At 45.4% G+C, this 12,974-nt stretch overlaps 1 protein-coding gene across 7 annotated transcripts in view; it reads left to right on the top strand.

Moving 5' to 3' along the window:
- PDZD2 (PDZ domain containing 2) overlaps positions 1 to 12,974 on the top strand; it is a 403,122-nt gene that overhangs the window by 136,318 nt on the left and 253,830 nt on the right. For all 7 annotated transcript variants that reach the window (XM_070774800.1, XM_070774799.1, XM_070774797.1 and 4 more), the window contains one exon: positions 12,115 to 12,954. In XM_070774800.1, the coding sequence (XP_070630901.1) occupies positions 12,479 to 12,954 (476 nt within the window). In that variant the 5' untranslated portion in view covers positions 12,115 to 12,478. The remainder of the gene's footprint in view (positions 1 to 12,114; positions 12,955 to 12,974) is intronic.

The raw sequence follows: 12,974 nt of genomic DNA, 5'->3' as shown, positions 1-12,974 counted from the left end.
AACAGGTCATTCTTTTTCATTTCATTCTTTTTTTTTTTTTTTTTTTTCCCTTTTATCCTACTCTTTGGGGGTCATCAGACCCAGAAGCTGAAGGATTGTGGTCCTGTCTTGATGTGCATTCGTCTCATGTCTAATTGAGGGCTGGACATGAGAGCCCTTCTATATGATTCTATAATCATGTGAGAATGTTACCCAGTTCAAGCTTGGTCTTCTCACCACCCAACAGGCCAGTTAACCAAGAGACAAGTTGTTGAGCTTGGGCTTCCCTGGTGGCTCAGCTGGTACAGAATCTGCCTGCAATATGAGAGACCTGGGTTTGATCCCTGGTTTGGGAAGATCCCTTGGAGAAGGGAATGGCTACCCACTCCAGTATTCTGGCCTGGGGAATTCCATGGACTGTATATCCATAGGGTCTCAAAGAGTCAGACACTACTGAGTGACTTTCACTTTTTGCCTGCAATACAAGAGACCCTGGTTTGATTACTGGGTTGGGAAGATCTCCTGGAGAAGGGATAGGCTACCCACTCTAGTATTCTTGGGCTTTGCTGGCAGCTCAGCTGGTAAAGAATCCACCTGTAATGTGGGAGACCTGGGTTCGATCCCTGGGTTGGGATGATTCCCCTGGAAAAGGGAATGGCTACCCCCTCCAGTATTCTGGCCTGGAGAATTCCATGGACTGTATAGTCCTTGTGGTCACAAAGAGTCAGACATATGACTGAGCAACTTTTGCAAGGTGTTGAGGCATGGAATACAATGACAGAGAAGATGGAAGACTGATGTCTCAAAATAACCATCTTGTCAGGGGTCTGAATGCCAGGTTCTTTTATAGGGCAGAGAGAGAGGGAGGAGTTGAGCAATTAAAGATATTATCTTGCAAATATCTCCTGGAATGGCCAACCTCTGGAAGGGTTGCCTTAACTTCTTTAAACTTCTTTAGGCAGAGGGACAGGGTTCCCTGGTGCAGGTTATTATGTGTGATTATAATGACAAAAGCAATGAAAAACAAAGGTTAAAGTCAAAGAAACAGATCTCATGGAGTCAGATTTGGCTCTCACCTGCAACAAGAACATCTCTCTCATCCCCTAAAACTGTAGCATAGACCTTGGAAAGCTTCACTTTCCACAGTATCCATTATGTGTCCCAAATGTGCCACTTCATGGCCCTTCACACACTGTATTCAGCAATCTCTTTCTCCAGCAGATCACAGCTGCCGCAGGGCTGGTCATCATCTCTTCCCTGGCATGGCATAATCAACCCTTGTTGCATGAAGACAAAGACTGTCTCAGATTCTTGTTCTGTCTTATACACAGCCATTCAGTTAGTCTAGAGTCTAAATGCCAAAAAAGATGTCCTTTTCATTATAGGGAACTGGAATGCAAAAGTAGGAAGTCAAGAAACACCTGGAGTAACAGGCAGATTGGGCCTTGGAGTACAGAATGAAGCAGGGCAAAGGCTAATAGAGTTTTGCCAAGAGAACACACTGGTCATAGCAAACACCCTCTTCCAACAACACAAGAGAAGGCCCTACACATGGACATCACCAGATGGTCAACACCAAAATCAGATTGATTATATTCTTTGCAGCCAAAGATGGAGAAGCTCTATACAGTCAGCAAAAACAAGACCAGGAGCTGACTGTGGCTCAGATCATAAACTCCTTATTGCCAAATGCAGACTTAAATAGAAGAAATTAGGGAAAACCACTAGACTATTCAGGTATGACGTAAATCAAATCCCTAACCATTATACAGTGGAAGTGAGAACTAGATTTAAGGGACTAGATCTGATAGACAGAGTGCCTGATGACTATGGACAGAGGTTCATGACATTGTTCATGAGACAGGATCAAGACCATCCCCAAGAAAAATAAATGAAAAATGGCTGTCTGAGGAGGCCTTACAAATAGCTGTGAAAAGAAGAGAAGCGAAAAGCAAAGGAGAAAAGGATAGATATACCCATTTGAATGCAGAGTTCCAAAGAATAGCAAGGAGAGATAAAGTCTTCCTCAGTGATCAGTGCAAAAGAAGTAGAGGAAAACAATAGAATGGGAAAGACTAGAGATTTCTTCAAGAAAATTAGAGATACGAAGAGAACATTTCATGCAAAGATGGGCTCAATAAAGGACAGAAATGGTATGGACCTAACAGAAGCAGAAGATATTAAGAAGAGGTGGCAAGAATACACAAAAGAACTGTACAAAAAAGATCTTCATGACCCAGATAATCACAATGGTGTGATCACTCACCTGGAGCCAGACATCCTGGAATGTGAAGTCAAGTGGGCCTTAGGAAGCATCACTACGAACAAAGCTAGTGGAGGTGATGGAATTCCAGTTGAGCTCTTTCAAATCCTGAAAGATGATCCTGTGAAAGTGCTGCACTCAATATGCCAGCAAATTTGGAGAACTCAGCAGTGGCCACAGGACTGGAAAAGGTCAGTTTTCATTCCAATCCCAAAGAAAGGCAATGCCAAAGAATGCTCAAACTACCGCACAATTGCACTCATCTCGCATGCTAGTAAAGTAATGCTCAAAATTCTCCAAGCCAGGCTTCAGCAATACGTGAACAATGAACTTCCAGATGTTCAGGCTGGTTTTAGAACTGGCAGAGGAACCAGAGATCAAATTGCCAATATCCGGTGGATCATCGAAAAAGCAAGAGAGTTCCAGAAAAATATCTATTTCTGCTTTATTGGCTATGCCAAAGCCTTTGACTGTGTGGATCACAATAAACTGTGGAAAATTCTGAAAGAGATGGGAATACCAGACCACCTGACCTGCCTCTTGAGACTCTGTATGTAGGTCAGGAAGCAACGGTTAGAACTAGACATGGAACAGCAGACTGGTTCCAAATAGGAAAAGGAGTACATCAAGGCTGTATATTGCCACCCTGCTTATTTAACTTATATGCAGAGTAAATCATGAGAAATGCTGGGCTGGATGAAGCACAAGCAGGAATCAAGATTGCCGGAAAAATTATCAATAACCTCAGATATGCAGATGATACCACGCTTATGGCAGAAAATGAAGAACTAAAGAGCCTCTTGATGAAAGTGAAAGAGGAAAATGAAAAAGTTGGCTTAAAGCTCAACATTCAGAAAACGAAGATCATGGCATCTGGTCCTCACTTCATGGCAAATAGATGGGAAACAGTGTCAGATTTTATTTTTGGGGGGCTCCAAAATCACTGCAGATGGTGACTGAAGCCATGAAATTAAAAGACGCTTACTCCTTGGAAGAAAAGTTATGACCAACCTAGACAGCATATTAAAAAGCGGAGACATTAATTTGCCAACAAAGGTCTGTCTAGTCAAGGCTATGGTTTTTCCAGTAGTCATGTATGGATGTGAGAGTTGGAGTATAAAGAAAGCTGAGCACCGAAGAATTGATACTTTTGAACTATGGTGTTGGAGAAGACTCTTGAGAGTCCCTTGGACTCCAAGGAGATCCAACCAGTCCATCCTAAAGGAAATCAATCCTGAGTGTTCATTGGAAGGACTGATTTTGAAGCTGAAACTCCAATACTTTGGCTGCCTGATGCGAAGAACTGACTCATTTGAAAAGACTCTGATGCTGGGAAAGATTGAGGGCGGGAGGAGAAGCGGACAACAGAGGATGAGATGATTGGACGGTATCACCAACTCGATGGACATGAGTTTGAGAAACTCCAGAAGTTGGTGATGGACAGGAAGCCTGGCATGCTGCAGTCCATGGGGTTGTAAAGAGTCAGATACAACTGAGTAACTGAACTGAAGAGTCAGTCATGTAGATAGTTAAAAATTAGCCAGTATCTTGGTCTTCCAAAACATAAGCCGACCTAAAGGTGTCACAATCATTTGTATTTATGTTTCTCAATCAGCTATAGGCTTGTGTGTGACACCTGGGGCTGCAGAGTTGTAATCATACATGCTTTTGGCTCTTTAACAGACAGAAACACGCCCTGTTTGTTGTTGTTGATGGTGGTGACAGGTGCCCCAAATCAAGGTAGGAACTTAATAACATTAGGAACTTAATAACAGCTGCTGTTGACAAAGAAGCAGGGCTGATGTTTAAACACTCAGGGTTATATCTGGTCACTGAATCTTAGAGTTAAGAGTGAATTAAAACAATTCATTCATTAGGGATTTTGTTTACCTATAATGGAATGTCTAATTTATAGGGCTTAAACAAGGTAGCAGCCCATTTTTCTTTCAATCTAGGATTGGTATCAGCTGCTCAAGGAAGTCTTATAATTGGTCATAGGATGGTTGCTAAAGCTCCAGTTATCAAATGTGCATTTTAAGTGTGAAAAAGGGAAAAGAACTCTCATTAAAAAAATAATCCTCTTTGATAGACCAACTCAACAACTTCGTGGGCCAAGAATATATAGTTATGGCTACGCCTCTCTGAAGGAACACTAAAAAATACAGTTTTTTGGTTGGGTACTTGTCTTACAAACACAGATGGATTTCTGTTAGAGGGAAAGAGAAGAGAAAGAATACTGTATAGGCAACTAGCCCCCCTCCTTTCCTTTGGCTCCTCAGACATACCCTTCTTTCTGTATATGGAATAGACTCTCTATTATCAACAGAGAAGGCTCTGAAGCCTCATATAGTTGGCAAGATTAGAGACCTGGATTTCTGGGGGCCGGGGGCGGGAGGGGTGGGTTTAGGGTCCTCTGCATCAGTTCTGGATACAACTCCTTGCAACTGAGCGGTGACACATCTAACCTATAGTGCTGGGGAGATATAAAATAGTTACAATTAAAAAATTTGCTTTATAAAAGGAGATATGGAAAACAGAGCAGTCACTGTTCTTAGCAGTGACAATGCCTTATTCCAGTGGCAAGAATTCCTGTTCCTTGCCCTCCATGACCCTTGCCTCTCTCTAGGAGTTATTCATCATTCATTGTCTTCCAAGACCACTTCTGGGGTGGGCACGGGGAGGACACCTTCTCCAGGGCTATATACATCATCAAGTCTACTTCTTATGGATGAGAATGGCTGCAAATCAGATTGGGGTCTTTGACAATAGAGTTCCCTCCAAACTTAGTAGGCTTTCCTGGCCAATTCCTGATGACTTGTTTCCTTTAGTTTCTACTTTATGAGTTCTGCCCATGTCCCTACACTTACTGTCTGCTGCATAATGTATGCTGCTGGTCGTTGCTGAAACAGTGACCTCCAGTGGGTGATCACACCCTTGGCAGCAGCCTTACAACTTCTGTCTGATGGGGTTCCACCCACCCCTTTCTAATCAAGCAAACTGTCTGCCCCCTGCCAGGGTCCAGGTGCGGGCCTCTCAGGCAGCAGATTGCAGGCTCAATGTTGAGCATGCCTTCTTAACAGAGTGGTATTTCTTCCCATCTCACTTGCCAGCTGAGTTGAAGAACTCAGGACTTTGCTAGGACTGAAAAAGCACCACCAATATTTTAAATTTTTCCTACCAACTTCTTTAACACCACAGCTTTAGTCAACAAATCTGTGACTTTCCACTGCATAGCAGCTGCCAGATGGACCAAATACTTCATAGAAGAGCGAGGGGCACCTTTTCAGCCCACAGTATCTAAGTCCTAGGCGTCTGCCTCCCTCCCTCCCTTGCTTATCTAGTTCCACATTTTAGGCTCTGTTACTTTAATTTTACTTATTTATCTATCTCTCTGTCTTTTGGCCACACCACCCAGCATACAGGATCTTAGTTCCCTGACCAAGGATTGAACCCATGCCTCTTGCAGTGAAAGCCCAGAGTCTTAACCACTGGATCACCAGGGAAGTCCCAGCTTCTGTTACGTTTAGTTTCCCCACTTTTAGGTACCATGCTGTACATTCGTTTGGAGTTTAATTCAGCTAATTTGTTGGATTTTGAAAAATCCAAATAATAGTGATTAAACAAAGTGTTGTTGTTAAGTATCTAAGTCATATCCAACTCTTTGTGAGCCCATGGACTATAGCTTGCCAGGCTTCTCTGTCTGTGGGATGGGTAACCATCTCCTTCTCCAGGGGATCTTTCCAACCCAGGGATCGAACCCATGTCTCCTGCATTGGCAGGCAAATTCTTTACCACTTAGCCATCAGGGAAGCCCTGATTAAATGGCTGCTGCTGCTGCTGCTAAGTCACTTCAGTCGTGTCTGACTCTGTGCGACCCCATACACGGCAGCCCACCAGACTCCACCGTCCCTGGGATTCTCCAGGCAAGAACACTGGAGTGGTTGCCATTTCCTTCTCCAATACATGAAAGTGGAAAGTGAAAGTGAAGTCACTTAGTCGCGACCCACCAGGGTCCTCCGTCCATGGGATTTTCCAGGCAAAAGTACTGGAGTGGTTTGCCATTGCCAAACAGCATAGGGGGTTATTTTTCCTTCCACGTCTGCTCTTAAGGAATGCCACTGTGAACCCCACCCAGGATTTCCACTTTCATCTCATTGGCCAGAACACTGTTGTAGAGCTCTTTGTTATCTCCTCCAAGAGAGGCTGGGTAGATGGATACATCACCACACCCAGGAACATACAGGAAGAAAGAGAGAAGGGTCATCAGGTAGACAGCCACAGCTTCTGACTTCACCTGCTTGTTGATCTTAGGAGGTCCGATGGTGGCGGAGCAGAGTTGCCCAGGCAGGGTCCCTGGGTAAGTCCGGTGCAAGTGCAAAAGGGTGAGGTTGTCAGGACCAGGCAGGGAGGTGCTGATGTAGAGAGGAGCAAGGCCCTGGCCCACGAGGCGGGGTTCTAGTCCTGGAACTGTTACTTATTGTGAGAGCTCAGGCGTTTAATTAGCCTCTCTGTTTCTGTTCTTTTTTCTGAGCCTTTAAAAACTGCAAACTAACAATACCTCCCTGCAGTAATGTTGGGAAAATTAAATAACAGAATCAGTGGAAAGGGCTCATTTAGAACAATGTCTGATACATGGTGATGCTCAGAAAATGTTAGTCAGTAGCCCATGTTGGTAAAATGGATGCCCTTGTTTTGTAAGGTGGTTGTGGGAGAATGAACAAGACAGGGACGAAGCAGCCAGCACCGAGGACCCTTTCCCCCCTCTCCTTGTAGCCAACAGTCCTTTCTCTCCCGGCTCTGATCTCAGGGTCTTTGCACTTGGGGTTCCCTCAGCAAAAACAGCCTTTCCACAGATACTCTCTCCCTCCACCTCTCACTTCATTCAGGTCTCTTCCCCAGGGTCCTTTCCTAATCCCCTCCCATACCCGTTCCTCCAGGGCCTCTGATACTGCTGTAAATCTCTTCCCAGTGCTAATCACCATGTGACCTTACCCTATTCCATGGTTACCAGCGCACCTTCCTCAGAACACAAGCTTCTTGAGGCTCAGTGTGAATGTCGTGTGTTTCGTCCTGGGCTCAGCACAGGATGGGCACTCACTGAACCTCTGTTGAATAAGTCAGTAGTCAATATTTAATCCACATTGGTTTCCTTTTAAATTGTGAGCATTTTCTAAAAGTCAAAAGAGGAACCCAGTCTGGTAGGAAGAAAGACTAGATGGAGGTGGAGGAATTTAAACTTAGCAGAGGTCAGAACAGGAGAACATTTAGAAGCCAGGACAGTTGGAAGAGAGTGTTGGTACAGGACAGCCCAGTGTCAATCAGATTTTGAGGCAAGATCTGGATAAGCCAGGAGACCTCTTCACATCCCCCGCTTAGGCTCAGGATTTAGCCTTGGGTTTCATGTGACTCTGAGCCTGTGACTTTGGGCAAATGATGGCTTTCACTCAGTTCAGGATTTTTTTTTCATTGTTAGCCCCCTCCTCTCGCCCCGGAGAAAATTTTAATTTAATTTCAGTTCTAACACACACAATTAAATGCTACGAAATAAGTGTCAGGTGGGATTGAGGATCACAGCAGAAAGAGGCATTAATCATTATAATCTCTAAGTTTTGTGGATGATGTCACCCTGCTGAGAATACATGGCTCAGCTCAAAGGAGATCCAAGAACGGTGGTCGATTCTAACACCATATCAATAAATTAACTCAGGGACAGAAGCATTTATTTGGAACGTTAAGGCTGTCAGCTTCAAGTTACTCAAAATTAATTTAAATTATCACAGCTATTTGCTTGAGATGGGAAACTAATTGGAGGATTAAGCATGGTAGATAAAAGTGAACTGCACCGTTGCGGTGGCTCTCCAAGTCCACAAATCCTACTCCCTCTTAAAATGGGTCGATCTTCAAGATGAGCTTTTAGACCTTAACACATACCAGTCATGGAGGGATATTGGTATTTGTAATGATTGGCAGACTTCTGTGTCTTCTCTGTGTCAGCATTCTGTTCACTGAGATATTTGGTACTGGATTGTTTTGTGGGATATTGTGAACATACCACATTTCTCCCAGTAGCGTTGTAAGAGCCTGTGTCTTTGCATATGCCCTGAGTCATCTCAGATCGTTGCAGTGGATGGGAAGGCCTCTATGCCCACAAAAAGAGTAGAAAAACCCACAAAAGGAGTTGATCAAATAGGGAGCTAGAAATATTACTGGTTAAATTCCAAGCTTTAGGTACAGAATTGAAAGGTTATATAGTTCGTGAATAACTTCAATAAGATTAACTAAGTCTCTTGACAGTGTCTGTACATTTGAAATCATTTTTCCTTTTCTGAAAACTCCACTGTCCAGAGGGTGGACTCCCAGCAGCCATGTTGATACCTTGTGACCACACCTTCTTGGCCATAACTGATGGATGGACTCCTGATGGACAGATGATCCAATCCAAGCTAATCAACTGTATTCACTGCCAATGTACTAATTAACAACTTTTGAGTTACAAAGAGCAGGGGAAAAAAGGTTTTTTTCTCTAAGTTGTTAAAATGTTCAAATATAATGTGTTACAAAGATCAATGTTGTTGTTCAGTTGCTAAGTTGTGCCCAACTTTTGGTGACCCCATGGACTGCAGCACTTCGGGTTTCCTTCTCCTTCACTGTCTCCAGGAGTTTGCTCAAACTCACATCCATCGAGTCGGTGATGCCATCCAGCCATCTCATCCTCTGTCGTCCCCTTCTCCTCCTGCCCCCAATCCCTCCCAGCATCAGGGTCTTTTCCAATCAGTCAACTCTTCACATGAGGTGGCCAAAGTATTGGAGTTTCAGCTTCAACATCAGTCCTTCCAATGAACACCTAGGACTGATCTTTAGAATGGACTGGTTGGATCTCCTTGCAGTCCAAGGGACTCTCAAGAGTCTTCTCCAACACCACAGTTCGAAAGCATCAATTCTTCAGCACTCAGCCTTTTTTACAGTCCAACTCTCATGTCCATACATGACTACTGGGAAAAACCATAGCTTTGACTATACAGACCTTTGTCAGCAAAGTGATGTCTCTGCTTTCTAATTTGCTGTATAGATTTTGCTTTTCTTCCAAGGAGCAAGCGTCTTTTAATTTCATGGCAAGTTTTCATTTATTTATACATCTCCCACTAGACTATGAATGCCTGTAGGACAGGGAATTTACCTTTTGACAATATATTCAAGTGCCAAGTTCAAGGTCCGTTTCTCAGTATACGTTCATATGTTAGATACATGTTGAAAAAAGTGGAAAAGAAGTGAAAGTGTTAGTTGCTCAGTCACATCCAACGCTTTGCGACCACAAAGACTGTAGCCTGCCAGGCTCGTCTGTCAATGGGATTTCCCAGGCAAGAATACTGGAGAGGGTAGCCATTCTCTTCTCAAGGCAATCTCCCTGAGAAGATAGATTCTTTACCATCTGAGCCACAGGGAAGCCGTAAATGCATGCTGCATAAATACAGCCTGACATCGAGGGGGAAAATTCTCTATTGCTCTTAAGTTTGGGTCTCTTCACTTATTTTCCAAATGAACATCTAACCCAATATGTTTAACTCTTGTTTTCACATGTATGGAACCATCTAAACTGTGACTAACACCTTGAATCTTTAAAATTTTAATTTTAAAGAATCTTTTTAAAAATAGTTTAAATTATTGAGAGTCTACAAGGTGACAGACACTATGCTGGGGTGGGGAGTGTATTGATGAACCAGACATTGTCACTGTAGTTGAGACCCTCTCTGTGGAGCACGAGAAGCCTTAGGGACCATTTAACTCAACTTTCTCATTTTACAGATGAGTAAACAGAGACTCCTAAGAGTTGTTCAGCCTCATGGAAAATGTTTTGATTTATTCATAAGACTTTAATATGTCTGTGTGGAGTTACTGTCAGTGAGAGGTGTTACTTATTTGGGCCAAATAAATTTATTTTTGTCCATGTATGGATTATCTTTTCTTTGATCTTGCCTTTCTTTTTAATAGGTGCATGATTATGTAGACAATATTTACTAAGCTTTTGATTTATAAGGAACTAGTTAATAGCTGGCACTCCAGTTCTCTGGAAACTCACAGCCTACTCTACTAGAAATTTCTTTACAGTTCCTGAGGAATAAGGTCATTTATTCTTGACATGGCTTCTGACACCTCTCCCATTTGTTATTATTCCTTGTTAAATCACTTCCTGAGAAGGCTTGAGAATGTTTCCATCTTAGATGGCATGGTTTATATTGACTTTCTCTGGCTGAAAGTGAAGTTCTAAGAAGAGACTGAAAGGGGTAATTTTTCTGTGTTTACAGAGGATGGAGGTGAAAATCTCTTTGGAGGAGGAGGAGAATTGGCCAGGGAGTTCAATTAACCTTGCACTGGGAGGGATGGATTGTACGCTGGGCACTCTGCATGTTTGGGCAGGGGAGGGGAGGGGAGAGGGGATGTTACTGCCATCCTCGCACAGGAGGCTGCAGTAGCCACGTGCACTGAGTGAGCCACATACCCAGGACAAATGAAGGCGTGGTCAGGGCTGCTCACCCAGAAACCTGGAGAAGCATCTCTCTGCAGGAGACAGCTTTGGGGTTGGCCTCACATAGGTTGCTTTCAACAGTTTGCCAAAGAAAAAGAAGAGAGGAGACTAAAAGCTGGAGGCTGTAAAGAGACACGATTCTGTTTGAATGTACATGACGAAGCCAGGACCCCAGCTAAGCTTAGGACTCGCAGTGGTTTGGGGGAAAGCCACGTCTCCCTGTGGTGTTGACCGGCTTTTCCTCTTGGTCGTACTGTCGAGCAGAGCTCTGGAATGGAGAGACCTCCTGTGCATGCACTTGGGCCCATCAAGGCAAATGGACATAGATCTGAACCTCCTAGGAATGTGAGCTCTTCAATATGTCCAGCACCCCTCTGCAGTCTTCTGGGGAGTCTTGTCACACAGCCTCCGGGGTGGATGTGAGTTTGATGGGACTTGTGAGTCCCATGTGAGTTTGACTCTTGCCTGGAAAATCCCATGGATGGAGGAGCCTGGAAGGCTACATGCAGTCCATGGGGTCGCTGAGGGTCGGACACGACTGAGCAACTTCACTTTCACTTTTCACTTTCCTGCATTGGAGAAGGAAATGGCAACCCACTCCAGTGTTCTTGCCTGGAGAATCCCAGCGGCGGGGGAGCCTGGTGGGCTGCCGTCTATGGGGTCACACAGAGTCGGCCACGACTGAAGCGACTTAGCAGCAGCAGCAGCAGCAGTCCTGGCAAAAGTTATCTCATTTCCTTACTGATCAGGGAAATGTCCTGGGGAAGGTCAGCGTTTCAGAGTGTTCTTGTCTAGGGGAAGGGTGTGTGTGTGTGTGCATGCATGTGTGCATCCATGCATCTGCGTATCTCTGTGTGTCTGCGTGTGTGCATCTGTGCATACATCTGTCTGTGTGCATCTGTTTCTGTGTGTCCCTCTGTGTGCATTCGTGTATCTCTATGTGTCTGTGCATCTCTGTACGACAGTGTGTGTATACACCTATGTGTACATCTGTGTGTACATCTGTCTGTGTGTATCTGTGTTTCTGTGTGTGTCTGTGCACCTCTGTATGAGTATGTCTCTGTGTGTGCATCTCTACATGAGTGAGTTTGTGCATGTGCACAACCATGCATCTGTGTATCCGTGTGCATCTGCGCATCTCTGTATGACAGTGTGTGCATGTATTTCTGTATCAGTGTATGTGTGCATGTTCACACAGGGTGGAGGGAACACAGCAATGGGATGGGGAGGGGCACTGGGTCCCTGACTCAAAAAGCAAGCACCCTTCTTCCGTAATGCTCTCCTGCCACGTATTCTATCTGAGAAGGCTCACTGTTGTAACAGGAGTTTTTGTTTTTTCCCCTCCCAGGTGTGAACGAATCCAGGGGAGGTCACCCTGTCACTGCTGGAGGAACACCTCATTTCCAGGTCCTCCGCACGAGCCCGACTGGGAAATTAACCAAGCAGGGACTGGTCGGACACTTCCTTCCTTTCCTCATTGACGCTCCAGGCCCAGCGATTGTTCCCCTGTTGCTCTGATTGTGAACCGTCCTCCTCTTGCCAAAGCAAACAGCCTGGACTGGAGGAGGAGTTCCTCAGGCCTGTCTGCCAGCCTGAACATGAACGCAGGCCGAGCAGACGACAGCCCGCGTTCCCCAGGGACGTGGGGCCCTGCGGGGCCTGGCCCTCAGGAGCAGGTCCTCTCATGATGCTGGCGCCTGGGAGTGAGCACCATGCCCATCACCCAGGACAATGCTGGGCTGCACCTGCCCCTCCTCTACCAGTGGCTGCAGAACAGCCTGCGGGAGGGTGGGGATGGCCCAGAGCAGCGCCTCTGCCAGGCGGCCATCCAGAAACTGCAGGAGTACATCAGGCTGAACTTTGCTGTGGACGAGAGCTCCATCCAGCCCGACCGCAGCCCCCCTGGGATGGAGATCTGCACCGTGTACCTCACCAAGGAGCTGGGGGACGCGGAGACTGTGGGCCTCAGTTTTGGGAATATCCCTGTGTTTGGGGACTATGGGGAAAAGCGCAGAGGGGGCAAGAAGAGGAAAACGCACCAGGGCCCTGTGCTGGATGTGGGCTGCATCTGGGTGACGGAGCTGAGGAAGAACAGCCCAGCCGGGAAGAGTGGGAAGGTGCGCCTGCGGGATGAGATCCTCTCCCTTAACGGGCAGCTGATGGTCGGAGTTGATGTCAGTGGCGCCAGGTGAGTGGGGGAGCACCAGC

Source organism: Bos indicus, chromosome 20 (genome assembly GCF_029378745.1).
Source record: "Bos indicus isolate NIAB-ARS_2022 breed Sahiwal x Tharparkar chromosome 20, NIAB-ARS_B.indTharparkar_mat_pri_1.0, whole genome shotgun sequence".
NCBI classification, from domain to species: Eukaryota; Metazoa; Chordata; class Mammalia; order Artiodactyla; family Bovidae; genus Bos; species Bos indicus.
This window is presented reverse-complemented; position numbering and strand designations above follow the sequence as displayed.